General features: G+C 37.3%; 1 protein-coding gene across 1 annotated transcript; it reads right to left on the bottom strand.

The window, feature by feature from the left end:
- Window positions 1-303: 303 nt before the first annotated feature.
- lhx3 (LIM homeobox 3) lies at window positions 304-14,590 on the bottom strand. The gene is made up of 6 exons (XM_047809490.1): window positions 14,304-14,590; window positions 6,151-6,322; window positions 5,360-5,562; window positions 4,088-4,239; window positions 2,060-2,231; window positions 304-1,406 (listed from the first exon to the last, which is right to left on the bottom strand). Exons 1-6 carry the CDS (start codon window positions 14,371-14,373, stop codon window positions 997-999), a joined length of 1,179 nt encoding a protein of 392 aa, XP_047665446.1. The 5' UTR covers window positions 14,374-14,590; the 3' UTR covers window positions 304-996.
- Window positions 14,591-19,800: the final 5,210 nt, after the last annotated feature.

Here is a 19,800-nt window from a genome sequence, read left to right on the forward strand (position 1 = left end):
CCAACACTGGAGGTGTGAGGCGAACGTGCTAACCACTAAGCCACCGTGCACTCAGAATTTTTAAAAATTTTACTTATAAATTACTTCCTTAAAAAAGCTCCCTGTTAACTATTTCATTCTATTTGAAAATGATCTACGTTAAAAATCCAAGCATCCTTCATACTGTAGGTTCTTCATAACCTGCACACATGAGGTGAGAATAAGGTAGAGATCTAAGTCTGGATTTCATTGACAAATTTATTAAAGATCTGTATCACATGATCATTATCAGAGAGAATAAATAAGACATAAAACATCTTTCACATAAACACGTAGAGGAGCCTGGGAGCTGCAAGCTGAGGCCGAGGAAAACGAACGAGATACATTCAAAAACACACAAAATGCATCGAAGTATCCTACAGAATAACCAGAGTCAACAACTACAGCTTGTCTACTCCTGTTCAGGAAATACACGAAATGTGATCGTGACTTCAGACGAGACTGTACAGTATATAAAAATAAAGGATCCACAATGCTGAGTTACTGGATAGAGACATTTGGCAACAACCTGGACACAAAAAAACTGGTGGTGTTTACACTTAGACACTGAGAAGAGAAATGAAGAATGGAAATAAAGTCTTATGAAAGTCCAGTCTGATATCTATAGCACATTCATGGAGCGACGTCTTCATACAAACGTGTCTTTCCACTTTATCGCACTGATGAAGCGCAGATGATGCCACAAGATGGAGGTCAGATCTCAGGCATCTCAGTAAATCGTTTCTGGGTTTTTTTTCTGTCAGGCTCGGAATGTTTGATCTTCATGTCAGCGAAACAGAAGTGAAAACTCTGCTCCAAATAATCTAACAGAGAGGGCAAACATTTCTGGATCATTTGTTTTGAGTCTCTGCTCCATCCATGAGTCCAAAACATGTTCAGTCCATGCAGGAGATGACAATAAAGTTGATGAGTTTGACTTCCTTACTTTCCTCCTATGAAGCTTTCAAAAGTCCCTCATCAGAACTGGCTGTGATCGACCTCGTCCAACCAGGAGGCGGGGCTAGCCGGGAATTCTGGGTAGCCGCCGCTGCTTCCGGTGGAGAGGTCCGAGCTGGGGCCGTTTGGACCGGCCGACACCATGCCGTGCCCACCCTGGCCCGCCATGGGCAGGCCAGAGTCGGGGTACACCAGGCTAGAGATGAGGGGCTGCTGCCTGGGAAGAGGCGGAAGGGAAGCAGGTGACTGTGCGAGGCTGTAAGGACTGCTGGGGCGGATGTCGTGGTATTGATCCTGAGGTGGCAAGACGGGTCCGTGATCCAGAGTGAAGGGCGCGTGTGCTCCACCCTGACGCCCCAGAGCCGGGGAACTCTCGCTCAGACTGCTGTAGATGCTGTTTGAGTGACTCAGCTCAGACATGGGAGGCTCGTCTGCAGACAAAATGGAAAGGAGAGATTTTTAATTATCATTTAATTTGAGTCAAATATTTTAAATGATCAGTTAAGAAAATATGCAAATATTACAAAAAGGACTTCATTATCTATCTGTCACTACAGACACTCATCACATGCGTGCGGTTAAAAGATCATATTTAAAAAGAAAGCAAAGTGTTTTTCATCAGTTCGCTGACACCGGAACGGATATCGACTTAAAGCCGTTTCAATCACGAACGATTCTATCTCTGTGAGTCTGATCTAAAACGAGTCAGGACTGTGAGACGTGTGTTTGTCCCTCTGTTCATGATCTTACACTGAATTTTAGTGTTGAAGAGAAATCTGAGCTGCTTTTTAGACGGACAAACAGAAATGGGGCTCGATATCAACATTTACTCTGAAGATACAAACATCTGTGTGGAAACAAACAAACCTTTTTTGTACCTTTTCTAAATCACGTCTAGTATTGTAGAGAAAAACGGAAATAGTGATGGAACTCTATAAATCCTTAAAGTCCCGAGTGTCTACTTTCATACGAGCTTCATATTGACAATGTGGAGTGAGACGTGAGGAGAACATGAGCATCATCTCCTCATAATAAAAGAGTGATTTTCCATAATGGGATTTGAAGGATTCTTATTTTTTCGTACCTGTGAAGGAGACCTCAGCATCACTGTCCATGCCTTCCTCCTGGATGCTGTCCTTATCTGATTTGGAGTTTCCTCTGGACCGCTTCATGTTACGAAAGTATTGGCCCCATCTCTGTCTTCCTGCATCCTTCTTTAGCCTCTTTTCTTTTGCTCTTCTGTTTTGAAACCAAACCTGTAACCAGAAGCGCATGTGTGTTTGAGGTACTTCACAAATTTTGAAGGTACTTCAGGTTCCTCTACTGAAAATAAAAAGAACCAGTTCATAGCACATACATTAAAGCACCTAGCTGTCCTACACAGGGGCGTCACTAGCAATTTTGGGCCCTATGAAAGAAAACGAGACTGGGCCCTTACCACACCCATTTTGCACCAAACATACAAGCATCTGGGGGCCCCAAAATGAATGGGCCCTTAGAATCGTCCTAACTTTTCCCCCCTTAGTGGTGCCCCTGATCCTACATCTTCTTTTTGTAAGCTATACAATTTTATCTTTTAAGACAGTAATCCCAGATGGAGATGAGTTCCTCTGGCCTTTAAACCTGGTGCCTTTAAGGTAAAGTGATGAGAAACTCGTGGGGATGTAGAAACTCCTGTGGCCCTGGAGAGATTTATCGAGGACATACAGTAATTAGCTTCCAGACAGCTACAAGTTGTCCTTAACCTCAGGAGCAGTCAGGATTAGATTCCTTCGCTTCCTTTTTCCACACACACAATAAGTGTTTACACTTTTCCCATGAGCACAAAGAGACAAAACACCGTAAACCGTAACACGAAGCCTGTGTGACATCACTGTCATTTAATAATCTTTAACTCCAGGCGTTTCAGATGACTCTTCATGTTTTTTTTTGCTGTATCCTCATAACATGATTCTCACCTCAACCTTAATGTCCCTTTAGTGTGAATAATGGACACTAGAAGTAATTCCACTTTAGGCCTAAGTGTCCTTGTGAAACATAAAATAATATATATAGCCGCGGGAGGCCTTTTCCTTGGACAATATGCAAGACTCCCTTTTAGCATTGTTTAACGAGCTCCTCCGTTCCGCGCTCTCCGAGCTTCACTCCACTCCATTTCCTCGTAAATTAAAGCGCTCCGACTGTAACACCCCTTTAAATTCACGTTTCCTTTTTTTATAGCAGTCTTTTTGTGCGTCTTTTTTCATCTGGTATTTAAAACAAAATCCGGAATAATATAATATGGATAACTTAATCCAAAACCTCAGAAACCGAAGCTAACTTAACACAAACACATTAATTACTCAGAAGACATTAGTAAAATAACAACACTTACAGTAATGTTTCTTCAAATGGTAAATAAATACAACCGAATCAAGCGTCTGTTCAAACCGGACAAACCGTTAAAAAAAAAGTCAATTGATAAAGTAAAATTTCTACCACAAAATTGATTGATTTAGGAATCATAGTTTTGATTAAAGCGTATTTTTGTTATTTGGGTTATCAGATTGTTATTAAAGAGAAAAAAGTGCTAAAATTGTTTGCACGGTGTGTCTTTTATTTTGTATATAATTGTTGTTTAAATCAAAGATTAAACATTTATAGTACTGTACCTGTAATAATACATGTATAAACTCTATATTTTTTTGCATTTCATGTCTTAAACCCAAGATGTTATTAGCTGTTGTTATTATCATTACATTATATTATTAGCTATTGTTGTGGATTTATTAAGTAATTTAGAGTCAATCAGTAATTAAATACTACACAGTGTTTGTCTCATGGTCTCAGGATCGAAGACGTTCAGTTTTGGGAGAATCACTTTCTATTTCTGACACGACGCTAGCTAGCTAACATCCTGCCATAGCATTCTCAAGGTGTCTTTATAGGCCCTTCAGAAAAATAATAATAATTTGTTGTGTATTTCATGGACAGATGAATTACACACGTGAAGCCTGTGCTCAAGCAGTTTTACACAAAAATGCACAAAAAGCTACACAAGTTGACCAAAACAATCACGAACAAAATCCTGGAGCGAACGATTGACGCCACTTTTGTAAAATGGTGGACTGACCTGCACCACTCTCATGTCCAGGCCGGTCTCTGAGGACAGCTGCTCGCGGACGTGACGCGCCGGTTTGGGCGAGTTGTTGTAGGCGTTCTTCAGCGTCTCCAGCTGCTTGGCTGTGATGGTGGTGCGCGGCCTTTTTGCTGTCGAGTCGGCCTCTGTGTTTACAAAAACGACAAGCTTTTTACATGGATTGGTTAATTATGCGGTTATTTTCTCAGCCAGTTTGCAATCAATCATTTATTATACTTTGTTTTTGAAGTGTGATCTAAGGCTATAAATACTAAACGAAAATATAAGACTGGTATCGCAGAATATTAGACAAATGATTACTCAAATCTGTTGAGCTAATCAGTCCATCCAGGACTTTGGAACTTTCCAATATTCTTTCAGAGCTTGTAATTTTCCAAACTTTGGGCTGAGACGAGTCATGTGACATCATCACAACACACACCAAGACAAAGGCACATCGTGTGAGTGGGACATGAGTACAGCTCTCAGAGAACGTCATTACATATGTGCTTCACCAGGAGGAGTATAAAGAGGAATCCTGTGCTTGTGATTTCAACAATGCAGATATATATATTTTACCCCAACAAAAGCATTTGTCTGCAATGATCACAAAAAAAATGACTGGATAACGTATTATAAATGTTATAGCATGTGACAATTATTATTATTATTATTATTATTATTATTATTATTATTATTATTATTATTATCATGAATCAGATTTGTTTTTTTTTGTGTGTGTGTGATTGAAAAGCCCATATGGTTTTCTTTGGGTTGCCAGATTGGAATACTCTCCCCCTCATGTTTTAAACCTTGCCTGCTTCATGATTAACAAACCTACACTATAAATGTAATAACAACAAAAGCAGTCCAAATGACATCCACCAGCACAAGGTCATTTTATTTTCAGAACAATAAGAAGGAATATAAACAGCCGACTGGGAGGGAAACTTCGGCGCTTTGGCGCTTATCGATCCTCAGTGCAATTAGCTCAGGTGGGTCAAATGTTTATAGATGACCTCATGGACCTGGAAGATGAAGTTCGCTGTTAAAAGCGGCCGATCCATAAGAGGTCACCAGATTTAAAGAAGTGGCTGAGACAATTAAGCGACTTTGTGGTGGAACTGTTCCAGACGTTGAAGAAAACACTTTGGGTGATGACATCATCAGGGACTTTTAAAACCAGGAAACAAGGGCTTGGCTGATCGACTGGATTTGAGGGTCAACCAGGAAGACCAGGGGAAAAAAAACATCTTGAAGGCTCACCTCTCTGCTTGGCCGTCTCATAGTCCACCTTACACACCAGTCGACTGTCCTCCATCAGGTAGTACTCATCCCCTGTGGCTAGCTGCCTCTTGCACACGATGCAGGCGAAGCAGTGAAGGTGATAGACAAAGTCCTGCGCTCTCCGCACCACCTGACTCGGCGGGATGCCCTGCTGACACGCCGCACACTTTGTCCCGAACCTCCTGCAGAGACAAACACGGTCCGTGGCTATGTTAATGAGGTGTATAACGCACAATAACACTCCTGCTTTTTGTTTATTTACAACATATCAGCCAGGAGTATTATCCTGGAGTATTATAACCAGTCTGATTAGATTTACAAATTCTAATTCTATCTATCTATCTATCTATCTATCTATCTATCTATCTATCTATCTATCTATCTATCTATCTATCTATCTATCTATCTATCTATCTATCTATCCATCTTTGTTTGTTTGTTTGTTTGTTTATTTATTGCATGTCAACATTGAACAGATGGATTGATTGATGGAGATGATGATGATGATGATGACAATGGCGATGATTGACTATTATATAATAAGGATTATTTTAGGTGTTGCTGAGACGAATAAGAATTTTGCACACAGAAACACAAAGGTTTGCACACAGAAACACACTTCTGTAGTCTTTTTTATGGCAGGAGATCAACATCATGATTTATAAACCAGATAAAGAATTTAAAAAAAAATCTGTCACATTTTAGTTGATTTTATAATGATTTCGTGGTTTAATTGGTAACGTGGAGCTCAGTGACTCAGAGAGACTCACTTGAAGAAATCTTCTTTGCAGTAGACTCCGTCTCCACGGGTGAAACACTTCTCTGCCAGCTGTGACTGACAATCGCTGCATTTCAGACACTTGCTGTGCCAGTGACGGTCCAACACCTTCAGGATGAAGCGATCTACGATGTGCTGACTGCAACCTGCACACACCGGGATATCTGAAAAACAACGGCAAGAACATCCTGAAAACCTCACATTCATGTAAACAGAAATAAAGCCAGGAGCACTGTTTATCTATCTATTCATCCATCTATCCATCCATCTATCTATCTATCTATCTATCTATCTATCTATCTATCTATCTATCTATCTATCTATCTATCTATCTATCTATCTATCTATCTATCTAAACTCTATCTAAACTCACCCAGCAGGCTCTCTTTTTTTTGGACTGCTAAAGCCACTACAGTGAGAGAAGAGAAGAGAAACAAATGGAAAGTGAAAAAGAAAGAAAATCAGGATTAAAAGAAAGATAAAAATGTATCATCGTGTGTGTGTTCAACAAACTAACACTATGTGTCCAAATATAACAACAGTAATGAAAACGTGTGGAAAAAAAAGAAGAGGATAAACCGCAAAGAACAATACGAATAAAAGATAGAAAATAATGTAATACTGCATGGATGTGATATTGACAAAAATATTCATATTAATTAGAAACATTAATAGTAATTCATATTTTAGTTGCCTATTGTTTCACATGAAAATAAGGCTAAAAAACATATAAAAATTATAGCAATATTTACAATAAAATCACACTAATGATTAAATCATTTAACATAAATAAAAAATAAGAATAACTCTCTTTGTGTCCATATTTGTTTATTTATCTGACTGGTTGTTTGAATGAAATTGATCAAAAAATATATACAGACTATTAAACAAGATTAAATATACTATACTATATAAACAATTATATAATATAATATAATATAATATAATATAATATAATATAATATAATATAATATAATATAATAAGAATAACAACAGATTATCACTTCATCGTTAGTAACACAATGTGTGTCCTGTTCCAAAAGTGTGTGAAATAACAAACACAACAAATCCCCTTTTCACCTCACATCACTTCTGTTTTATCAGATTTTGATCATTTATAAGGGCATTTTCTTTGTTTATTTTGTAATCCAAAAACAAAAATTTCTTTCTTTCTTTCTTTCTTTCTTTCTTTCTTTCTTTCTTTCTTTCTTTCTTTCTTTCTTTCTTTCTTTCTTTCGTACAATCACACTTTTACAATATGACAGATACTTCTTCATTGTGTTAGTATTTTTCATATTATTATTCGACTCTTGGTAGTCACAGTTAATGTTTTATTATGTTTAGTAAATATATCATTTTAGTTAAATTATAACGAGATCTGAATAGTTCAAACAAACCTGTTTCTTTCTTTCTTTCTTTCTTTCTTTCTTTCTTTCTTTCTTTCTTTCTTTCTTTCTTGTTGTAGTTGCATGTTTGCATACGACTGATGTTGAACAGCAACACCACACAAACACACACACACACACACACACACACACACACACACACACACACACACACACACACACACACACACACAAAGTTGATTTGAATGTATTGAGAAGTCACGTGCGCCGTACCCCTGCATGTAATTACCCGAAACCCGAGCGCGTGCGAGTCACCCAGTTACCAGTTACCCCGCGCGCGACTGGTATCTTTGGTTAAATAATGCAGCGCATTTCGTATTTTGTGGAAATGTTAATGCAAGTGGTATTTTTCTGGCAACACACACACACACACACACACACACACACACACACACACACACACACACACACACACACACACACACACACACACACACACACAAACAAACAAGCAATAAGCAAGAAAAGGGCAGGTGCTCAAAATGGTTCTGAATTATTTATCGGAGAGGGGAGGCCTAACAGAGGACAGAAATCTCTACCCGACACTGACAAGCCGCTGAAACTCCACTACAAATGATGACAAGCATGAGAGAACAACAGCAGCAGCAAGAACAACAACAACATCAACAACAGCAAGAACAAAAGGATATATATGCATGACAAAATTTAGTGCAAGTCATGTTGTTTTTGTTGTTGTTGTTTTAATCTATAAAGAAATGTGACTTTTAACAATAATGCAGATTGGGCAAAAATGATAAACAATTAATCAGAAAGTAGTGTGTTATTCCTGAGCAGCCTTACAAACTCAAAATGCGCACAATAACCGCGAATATGTTTTAAACTCAAAAGCAGATTACAAATAAAAAAAAGATAGAAATTTAGTAAAGAATTACAAAATTACTGAATGTCCCGTTGCTGCATCATGTAAGAGCACCGAAAGCAAAATATTAAAAACAACAATAATTAAAACAAAAAAAAAAACAATATCTTTTTTATCGGAAACATCCTGAAACACCACGAAGCTGCGTAAAGGTTCCTACCTCTGCGTAAATCGTCACTATGCCTGTGCCTCAGGAGCGCGAGCAAGATCTCTGCGCTGTTCCCCGTCGCCTCTCTGCGCGCCTGAGCCATGTTTTCATTATTAATGCATAAAAAAATACGTATAAAGTTATAACAACATCGACAACCTCCTGCTTTTGATTTGGGGCAGGAGGCTGCGTTTATGCGCCCCAACAGCACGCGCTGCGTCTACTTGTGGCTCGTGCAGAACGCTGCGCACTGGACTACGTCGCCTCGCGTTGCCCTGGTAACCGTTCAGCATCGACTACGATAACTAGAGTAAGACTAAATCACTTGCTAACTTTGTTGTTAGTTTATTGTATTGTCATGCACGAGGTTTAGTTTAAATCTCAAGCAATGAAACTTTAACGTTCAGTGGTATTTATTTTTTCTTTTTTTACTCCACTAAATGGATTGTAGCTTTACAATTTTAGCTTCATAGCTAATATAATTACGCAATGTAATTATAGATCAATAAAATGAACGACAAAATAAATAAATGTACTAAACTTTACTCGTTGTTGATGTAATCACATCTTTGGTACCATTATAGGAAATAATTTACACGTTTAAATAAATTTAATGCACATACAAACTTTACTTCTATACTGTAAAAATTTCAAGCTACCCAATTTACTTAAGTGCAACATTTTCTTGCTGTATCGTTACACCTTCACCCTTAAAGTGTAAACAAAGGCATTAAACTGTACCTCTCGCTCTTGCTGGTGTCATTAAATGTAAATCCGTTCTTTTCTCTAAAATCTACAGTGTGAACAGCTCTTTCGAATCGTAGCTACAAGTTTGACCTTCATTACATGCTCATGCTTTTAGAAAAGCTATATCACACCAATAAACAAATTATTATTACCAAATAAATAAGAGTAAAAACTATTCTTTTCCTTCTTACCAACATGGACATCGTTACTACCATTAGAGTGTATGTTAAAGTCATTTATTTGTATTATTATAGTTACACGTTTTGTATGTTAAGGAAATACTGTTGAAGATTTAAAACTACTCCACAAGCAGCTTCCCCTTGATGGAGCAGCCCAGAGTTCAGTTTGGTACTTTAATTCCCAGGACAGGTTCCTGAACAGTACTGCTATTTCACAATATATAAAAATCACTCACTTGGAAGTGTGTGTTAAGTGTATCTGAATTTAAAATGATTCATGTTTCGTTTATAATCTACATGGAGGTTTCTCAATGAAAGATACATCTTGAAAGGAACCATATGTACCATTGCAGGAACAGGGAAACAAATAAATACACAGCTACCTCTTTATTCCGGAGTGTGGCTATTAAATGAGTATAATTAACTAATGCTGTGTTAAATGACTGCGTTATTGCACAACAATGACAGACATCATTCCGAAATCAGATATTTATCTTAAAACACTCCAGCGTTGTTGTAACAATCTGTTAGTGCGTTCTCAAGACATAAACTCTTAAAAAAAAGTTTGAATAAGAGGTTTCCCAGTGATGCCATTTTTGGTTCTCTAAAGAACCATTCAGTAAATAGTTCTAAAAAAAAGTTATACAATATATTTTTTGGCACGATAAAAAACATTTTTATAGTATTCTCGAATTTTTTTATAGAATTCTAAACATAAAACATTACCACAAAATTTAATTCTAACAATAAACAGAGAATATAAAACCATACAACTGTTGATGTGGTGAAGATTTGTGACAAGAAACGTTCTGGAAGGAGTCTCCAGTTTCAGTGCTTTTGTTACTAAATCCGAGAGTTGTGCGCTTTTCATTATTTCCTACAATCGACATTTTCATCTTTAACAGAAAGTTCTTCAATAATCCTCCAATCGAGACGATCTTCTTTTATATTGCATAAAAGCGGTTTATGTTCTACATTTCTAGAAGATTGTTGGGGAAAATAATGATCACTGATAATGAGATCAGAGATTCAGGTTATAGGAAAATGATCATCATTCCTGTACATTAATGCGGTTTATAAAATGACATCCACATGTATGTTTATAGGCTCCGTAAATTAAAATGTTATGGGAAATGACTGAAACACACAAACAAACACAAACAATAAATAACCCGTAAAATGAAAACAAACATAAAAAAATAAATCACTGCTGCAATCCCTGGATATTGTGTTCTATTTGCAATTCATTATTATTAATAATAATATTTCTGAATTCTCAATTTCATACTTCTAATTTTTAATGTTTATCCTTATTTTTTTTCTGCTCAAGCTAGTCTCAAGCATATTTCTCTTTCTCACTCTTCTGTTTAATTTAGAGTAAAATTATTTGATCATTGATTTGTCTATTCTCTTCCGGGTTATTTTTGAGTACACGTGAGTGTTTGTCGTTTACAGATTATGAACGAATAAAATATTTTTTCCCCCTGATATTTACAGCTTCTCGCGTGTCTAAACGTCGCGCTCAATCCACTCAAAATATTGGCACGTGCGCAAAAATATACGTAAACAACGTGAATGATTATATCAGGATACATTTTTAAAAAAAAGATGAAAATAATATAAAATGTATTTCGTTAGATATTTAACGGTAGGTTTGAAGGTTAAAAGTCAAATAAGAGTGTTGAATTTTGTGCAGGTCGTCGACACACACACACACACACACACACACACACACACACACACACACACACACACACACACACACACACACACACACAGTATTGACACTGATCTGACATGGGAAAGAGCGCCTGGGGAAATCAGCCTTAGTGCCATTGCTGGTGATGAATTTAAAATCAATGCTCCATTTTCGCGCATTTGAACACTTTATGAAACGCGAGTTTTTGGTGTTTCACTCATTTTTGTAACCTCGGCTGTTCTTTAACGCGAGACCTCCGCTGCTTTTTAGCGTTATGGTGTTGGGTTCTGGGTAAAATGGGCTCTATACTGGTATAGAACATGTTTTGTAATGTTTTTATTTCATGGTAAATATTCAAGCTTTGAACTTTTTATTTAATTATTATTATTATTATTATTATTATTATTATTATTATTATTATTATTATTATTATTAATAATAATAATAATAATAATAATAAAATAAAGAATTCAGTCTATAGTGCTGCAATAAATTGACAAATACCGAGTGAAAAATATTTTACTATTTTACCATATTAACAATGCCCTCTCAGTTACTATACTTACTTTGAAAAGTTAAAAACAAAGGATACAGTTTAATATCATGCCAATTTAGTCTGAAGTACTAACTATTAAATATTTAAAAAAAATGTCTTTCTAAGTTTTATAAATACTTTGAAAACATACAAAATTGAACCGATCATTACATATGACCCTAAAACGGTCACATCAAGACATCAATACAAGTTATTTATCACGTGATCAACATCTCTGACATTCACACCTAGATCTTTTTTTTAAATATATTTTAAAAATTTATACTTTCAATTAAAATAATAATGATAAACTTTATGTTGCTAAGTAACGGGAAGACTATTATAACTATTTGCATATTCATATTAAGTTTTATTTTTTTATTAAAAATAATAAAAACATCATATGTTGTGTCATGACGAAGTGACTAAGAATCTGTGAAGGTTTCATGTCATTATTAAATTGTACACCTACAACTACAGCCGCAAATAATTATTTTTAACATTTTTTTTATTACTATATGAAAGTAAATTAAAAAAAACGGAAAACATAAATGTTAAATATTAATTCCGTTTAATATATAAACTAAATCAAATCTGATAATATCATCAGTCAGTTTAACTTGGAAGCCTTGACACACCAGAGCATTACTGAGTTTATCTTCTACACTGAAATCTTTTAATAAATAAACACAAGATGAAAATTGAGCGAAATGTAGCGAATTTTGCGAGAGATCCGAGTACTGAAAATCTTAGTAGTTTTACTTATTACTAAGCTAAATTGTAATACAAAACAATCTACATAAATGCTTTACTACAATTAATTATACACACGAAAATGTCACTTTGAATTGAAGTAAAAGAAATCGTTGCAGAAATCGTTGATTTATTTTTTATTTAAATTTTTAACTAAAAAAATCTTAGTAATCTTATTTTTTGTACTTGTAATTTTTTGAGATTCTTTTCTGTATATGAAATATTTTCTGTATAGGAACATAAATACAAACAGGCTAATAAAAACACACATATGATACTATGTCCTGGCTTAGTCACAGCATTTTAACACCACTGTAATCTTTACACGTGGTGTTGATTTATTTATTTTTTCTCTAACTGGCTAATTTTATTTGTTTTAAATAATTCCCAGCACCACAGGCTGGATGTCATGTGGACTTCAAATAGAAAGGTTGAATAATTAAACCGGTTTAAAGAGCATTTTGGTTAAAGGTGTGTGTTCAGTGCCGGTTGGAGCGGCAGGTGTGTTACCTGCTCACGGCAACACGATACCTGACTCATACCTGAAAGCGCTGGTTGTTGCGCGGGAGCACGTGGCCTCCCGGTGCCTTCTTAGCCGGCCGGTGTGAAATGACAGCGCGCGCGCCTAACAGCTGGTCACAATGCCGCTCATTACGTATTAATAACGCAAACGGAATAGATCAGGATTTTAAACTGCACGAGACATCTTTTTAAGCATCGAAGTTTTTTCTTTCTTTTTTTACCTCCCAAATATTTATAGTTGTAACTTACTTATGTTTTCTTTTCTTGGGTTCGATTATACAGAAAGCTTTGAACAAAGTGGTCACCAAGTGGATTTTTTTTTAAGTTTTAAATGCTTTAGATTTTTTTTAAATAAAAATATTTCTTGTGTTGCGTTTGGTTTTAGTTTATTGTGATAAACTAATAAGCAACATCTTATATACAAAAATGGTCAACTGAAGCAAACCGAACAAAACATAAAGATAAATAATACAAGTAAAAACTATACATAAATCTTCATTACAATCTCCTTTATAACCAGCAAATATTAATCTGATGGTGATTAACCCAAAACTAAACCCATACCTATAATAATATACTACTACATCTAATACTACTAATTATAAGAACAACAACAACAACAACAACAACAACAACAATAATTATTATTATTATTATTTCCACTGTACCTTTTTCAAAAAACTAATATAGAATAAATAAAAACCGATAGGTAGAGGGAAGATTATAAGAACACTGAAGATGATGTAGGTCTGCTCTCAGACATAGAGTACTACACTGGACCTTTCCTGCTCGCTGGTGTGGTAGCTTCATGTTCCACTAGGAGATGGGGATGTAGTGACCCTTTAAATAATTATTTAAGGCGCATAAATAGGTAAAGATTTACTACATGCACCTGTTTATGTAAAAGGCTGCTAAATGTACATAATGGAGGCACAGAATGGTACAGCTTAGTAAAACATACAGAGTTTTGGTGACTGTAATGGGGATGTGCAACAAACAACCAATCAGACAAGCATAAAAGAAAGAAAGAAAGAAAGAAAGAAAGAAAGAAAGAAAGAAAGAAAGAAAGTGTAGTATAAGACACCAAAAACAGTGCGTTTCTTATTACTCCGATTATAATAATAGTGATTAGTTTTTGTCAGATAAGGAAAGACACAACTTTTCAGCTCCCACTGATACTCTACAGCAGGGACTTACTGTTACTGTCAGAAATTTCCCAAGAATTTAACACAGAATTCCAAAATAAAAAGTAAAATAAAGGAACTGCACGCTCACCTTGACCCGAGCTGTATCTGGAGAAATTTCCTGGGTTTTGACAACTCGATCCAGGATGTTCGAGCAGCATTGCGGCAGTTGGATAAAAACACAACAAAACACTACAAACACCGCTCCTGAACACTAAACCAGTGGAAAAACTAATACCGAAAACTAAATTGATATATAAACAAACGCGAATCTAACGCGTGTATACTGTCTTATGTGAGAAACGCGCGTGCAAAAGAGAGAAAAATCCAAGTCCAAACAAATAAACATATAACGGAAAGGGAAGAGCTCGCGCCTGCTGGTGCTCGCGCTGCGCAAAAAGTTTTAATATGCGACGAGGCTTCAGGACCGTTCACACGTCTCAGCTGATCTCCGTTTGCTATTGGTGTCCTGCTTTTGCATAACAAAGTGTGTGTGTGTGTGTGTGTGTGTGTGTGTGTGTGTGTGTGTGTGTGGCGCGCGCGCGCTCTGTCCGCGGTGCTGAAGAGGTGGGGCACAAAGGCCGCCAGTGTGTGTGTGTGTGTGTGTGTGTGTGTGTGTGTGTGTGTGTGTGTGTGTGTGTGTGTGCTGCCCTCCCCACGTGTATATAAATGCCAATGCCTTTATTAAGGTCTATCATGAAAACAAAAGAAAAATGGACAAAAAAACAACAACAAACAGACAAACAAACAAAAACAATTAACAGTTTCGTGTAAAAAAAGTTGTAAAGACCATGTATTAGGGGGCGGAGTCAGCGTCAGTACGGGGTCAAAGTTCATGTAGCTGTTGACACTAGGTGTAAAATCAGTTGTACCATGTATGTGCACTAGATTTTTAGCTCACGAGCTTCCAAACATTGTCGGCAACTGGGAAACATGCTTGTCGAGAAAGTGTTAGCTAAACAGTTAGTTAGTTTAAAATGTAAACATTTAAATGTGATGAATCTGTAAAAAATACTGACTTTTTCCTAAGATATCTTTCCAAATTATTCAAGTCTATTTTACACTTGTGTAATTTCACCCTTTTATGATTACTTGTCATACTGTATGTTATTTTATGATCTGCAACCAACATCACAGCAGAATACATACATATACATCCCCTGAATGCCTAGTTATACAGAGACAGTGTGTACACTCATCATTTATATAATCTATTGTGACTAAAATAAGCTTGGTGCGAGCCTACAGTGTCATTATCTGGCACTTGTTTGGATTCAGCCTTACGTGTATATATCTTTAGTTCAAATGAATTTAAATGTGGTGCGGTTTTATTGCTATTACGTAATTAGCATCATTATTTTCCATTGATTAGCCTTGCTCTTATTACTATTATATATCTACATCAACAGCAAATCAGATCATGAACTTTGCCCAGACTATGGCAGAGTTGCACCGTACATTCCCACCCAGCCAATTTAAATGATCTTTCCTGTCTGATCCTGCATCTCTCTTCATCCAGTCATCTTCACTTTGGCAGATTGCTGAAAGTGTTAATGCACCTGGGGTCCCACTCTAGTGCGCCATCTCAATCAGGCCTTAATGCTCCTCCACAAAGGCCAGCGGCGTTTAGACCTCACACCACACGCACGGCGGAGACGACACGCCTTCTCGTGGCTCGAGAGACACTTCATACTTCCTGCTTTTGTCTGAAGTGGACGGCAGATCAAACCACTGCATTATTCTCTAGTAGGACTTTGCTTTTTTAAAATGATTGTGCATTCGGACATCTATGAATGTTAATGCCCGAGTGTGTTTTTTTCCATATTAGAAGGACTTGGCGAGGGTGGGGGTAGTTGGTGGATAGTGTCTGGAAGCGAAGGGTCATTTGTCTGTTTTGGAAAGCGCTGTGACATTTTTATTTTCTGCTCTCCTAAGACGTGCAATCACAGTTTTATGCTCATGTATCCCTTGAGCCGGAGAGTGTTTATGTGAACCATAAACAATAAAAATCTGTAGCCATTTGCATAAAGCTGGCAAAACAGTTTGAGAGACATTAAGTAAGGCAGACATTAAAAACCACTGCATTTATCTTTCTCTCTTTGCATCACATTCACCAGCAGCAGTGAGGTGTTAATTCTTTGTAATGGCTGTTCTTTAAAAACAACAAAAACAAGAACTTCACAAAATACACTCATGTCAATGAAAACATCACGCCGGACATCTGTACTGTCGACTATATGATTCTTCTATATGAGGCTTTATCAGAATTCATATTAAACGGTAGAACTATAGTACAGGTTCATACACCTCAGTAGTATGCTTTTACTCCTCTCAGGGTTTTTACAACAAATCAGTTTAACAAACTGCAGCTGTGATATTACAAATGGTTTCTGTTTTCTCATTCCACTGGGTAGACAGCAAAAAACAGTTCCTTCTCCAAGAATATAAAAAAACCCCCAAACAAACCCAAGCTAACACCTCCACAGGGTTCCTCAAGGGTTCCTTAGATGGTTAATGATTCTTGCATTGTACATGAGCTCCACTTGAAACCTTCCCTATAAATACAAGCCTCGTTTACAGGTTGCTACGTGGGATAGTTTACCAGAAGAAATGGAGAAAGGTACTGATCTGAGAACAGCTTTACTGCTTGCCCTGTAATACAGAGAAACAGCTAGAATAAATCATAATAAGCTGTCAGTCTTAGAACAAACGGTTCTCACGATGTTCATTAGACATTCATTTGACACAAGTACAGTAAGTGAACTCGAGTGAGAAAATGGAAGTGAAACAAACATACAAACATTGATTTTTTTTTTACAGTGTAGACTTCAGCTGCTAAACTGACGGACAGAGATGTTATGTTCTGGAGATCTGGATGAGGAAAAGAAGAAAATAACAAATATGGATGGTACGTTTGGAGAAGGAAAAGTGAGCTGAAGGAATCAACTGAGTAATGCATTGTAAAGGATCCTGTTTTGGGAGATGGGGAAGTTGGTGGACCTGCCCCCAACACACACACACACACACACACACACACACACACACACACACACACACACACACATACACAGTGGGGCGTCATGGTGTGACTGTCATGATCAATCATGGGCTTGAATGGGCTGCCTAGTGTCAGGAAGGAGGGCACCAATCACACGCCTCATTAAGCACGCTTGGTTACTCCATGCAACAGCACATCGAGGACACACTGCCTGTTGCTGTCAGTTGTTTCTAAACATACTTCCATATTTACTAGATTTAAAACAATTTAGTTTAGGAAGAAAGCAGGAAGAAATTTGTTCTGAGTGGAATAATTCAAATATCAAGCAAAAAACCCTCATTTTCCCTTTTTATCTTGTCCTGACACTACGACTTCATGCAGTTTCTCTGTCGCCTTTTATGATTTAAGTCGGCTTAGTGTTCGATCTGACTCGTTTGAAAAAAAAAATACAAATAAATTTAGAGATACACTGAGTTGTGGTTCGAAGTAACCGATCATCATCTTAGCATTAGCCTAGCCGCCAGCTCTCATTATTCTGGTGAAACGGCTCCATATGGCAGGCTTTTTACTCGCCAGCGACGTCTTCCTCGGCAGCTGGTGAAACTGTCCAACCGCTCGGCTCGACTGCTCCCTCGGCATTTAACGGCCTCGCCGAGATCACCATCCATTCAAGAGAATAACAGGACTGAGGTCCTCGAACCAGTGACACCATTGGGCCTATTGTTGTCTCTGTAGTAGGAGGACGGCGAGCTGTTGTACATCCGATCAGGCACGACAAGGGAGGAAGTGCCAATGATACGGACATCGAGGAGAAATGAATCGGTCAGATGTAAAACCTGCCTCATGTGTTTGAGAACATCTTTAGCTTTTTTCAGAACAATTTAGTGAAAATATTTCTTTACTAAGACATGGATTGTGATTTACATCCGTGACTGCATATTTAAGCTAAATATAAACACAAGCAATCAAACAATAATGATGCCGATTACATGAGAAATTAATATCCGAGGTGTAACGATCAGGAGATCCCACAGTTACTGAGACAGAGGCAAGGCTTGCACTTTTGTACACCACAATTAGGTGAGTTTTGGAAGAAGATTGTTTGTGGAATAAGCAAGAATTTGGGAGGCTTTTATTCGAGGAGGGATAATTAAAAAGATTTGAAATAAAATCAAACAAACGAACTGTAAGTGTAAGTGTAAGAGCACACAACGTAGCTCTGATGTACAGATCCAGCTCTGGTGTAAGATATATTGCGAAGATTGGGAGAGATTATTGAAAAGAAGGGATTATGAACCGGATCATGTGCAGAAAATGCAAAATCAGAAAAGCGTGCGCACCTCAGTACTTAGTACTCACACAAAGACAGACCCACTGAGTAATACTGCAGCTTAGATACGAACCACATCAATCCTTGTACATTTTAAGCACAGAATTACTTTTGCTATAAACATCTATGAACATATTATTATTATTATTATTATTATTATTATTATTATTATCATTTACCGCTCAGAGTGAGGGTTTAGACCAGAATTATTGATTTGTCTAAACTGAAGATCCACACGATTCCACACGATTCCAGATGGATCACACCAATCATGTTGCATACCTTTGGTTTAAATGTGTTTCTGTATTTTTTCTGCTACATGGACAGATACAGATTGTGATTTGTCAAGGTTAAGTAGGTTAAGTAGATGGTTAATTCATCTTACACACTTGTTAAGGCTTTTCTTAAACATGTCTCTGTGCAGCATTTGGTTCAACAGCAGGTCCCCATGGAGCAGAACTCTGAGGAGAAAGAGAGAAAGTGCGCTTCGGTTCAAAGGGCCACGCCACATCCAGCGAGCATCAACCTCTGAATATTGACATGCTAATGATGTGCAACTCAGGCAACAAAAGCCCCCGCGCTCTGACCGCACGCAGCCACAATGGCCCTTAGCCTGAGTCCTGACACTTTTACGACCCGACATGTGTCGCTTGTTTCACGTTCACACAATGAGACGATCCCTCGTGGAATCTGCACACTCTACGAGCATGGTGTTTCTTTTTCTTTGTCTGTCACAGCCCCGTATTTCACCCGGTCTCTAGTGACCTCGAGGGCCGAAGCTCCATTTGGAGTGTTTTGTCATGCTTTGTTTCTAAAAAAGTGGCATGCTGGCCCTTCGACACAACAACATCTCAGACGCAGTGAGAGCAGGGTCAAAGGTCAAACCACTTAGGAGGAGATAACCCTCGGCTGCTGGAGGCTGATGCACGAGACGCTGACCTGTCCAGGACGCGTCTGGCTCCAAGGTGGTCTGTGGACTGAAGACACAACAAGTTAAATCTGACAATATTTGTTCATCTCATAAAACAAAAACGAACGCAACATTTTATCGTTTTTACAATTAATGTTTTTTTTGGTCATCTTTTAATTTTATTTAAAGGGCAAAAACATTTACACTCGAATATACAGTACAGAGTGAGAACAACATTACGTTGACGATAACGATGGTATTATTTATTTATATATTTATTTTTTGCTGTATTAAAAGTAAATGTGAGAACACTGGGAATTATTTATCCGAGCAAAAATCTCAAAAACTTT

Source organism: Tachysurus fulvidraco, chromosome 26, assembly GCF_022655615.1.
Source record: "Tachysurus fulvidraco isolate hzauxx_2018 chromosome 26, HZAU_PFXX_2.0, whole genome shotgun sequence".
In the NCBI taxonomy this organism is placed as follows: domain Eukaryota; kingdom Metazoa; phylum Chordata; class Actinopteri; order Siluriformes; family Bagridae; genus Tachysurus; species Tachysurus fulvidraco.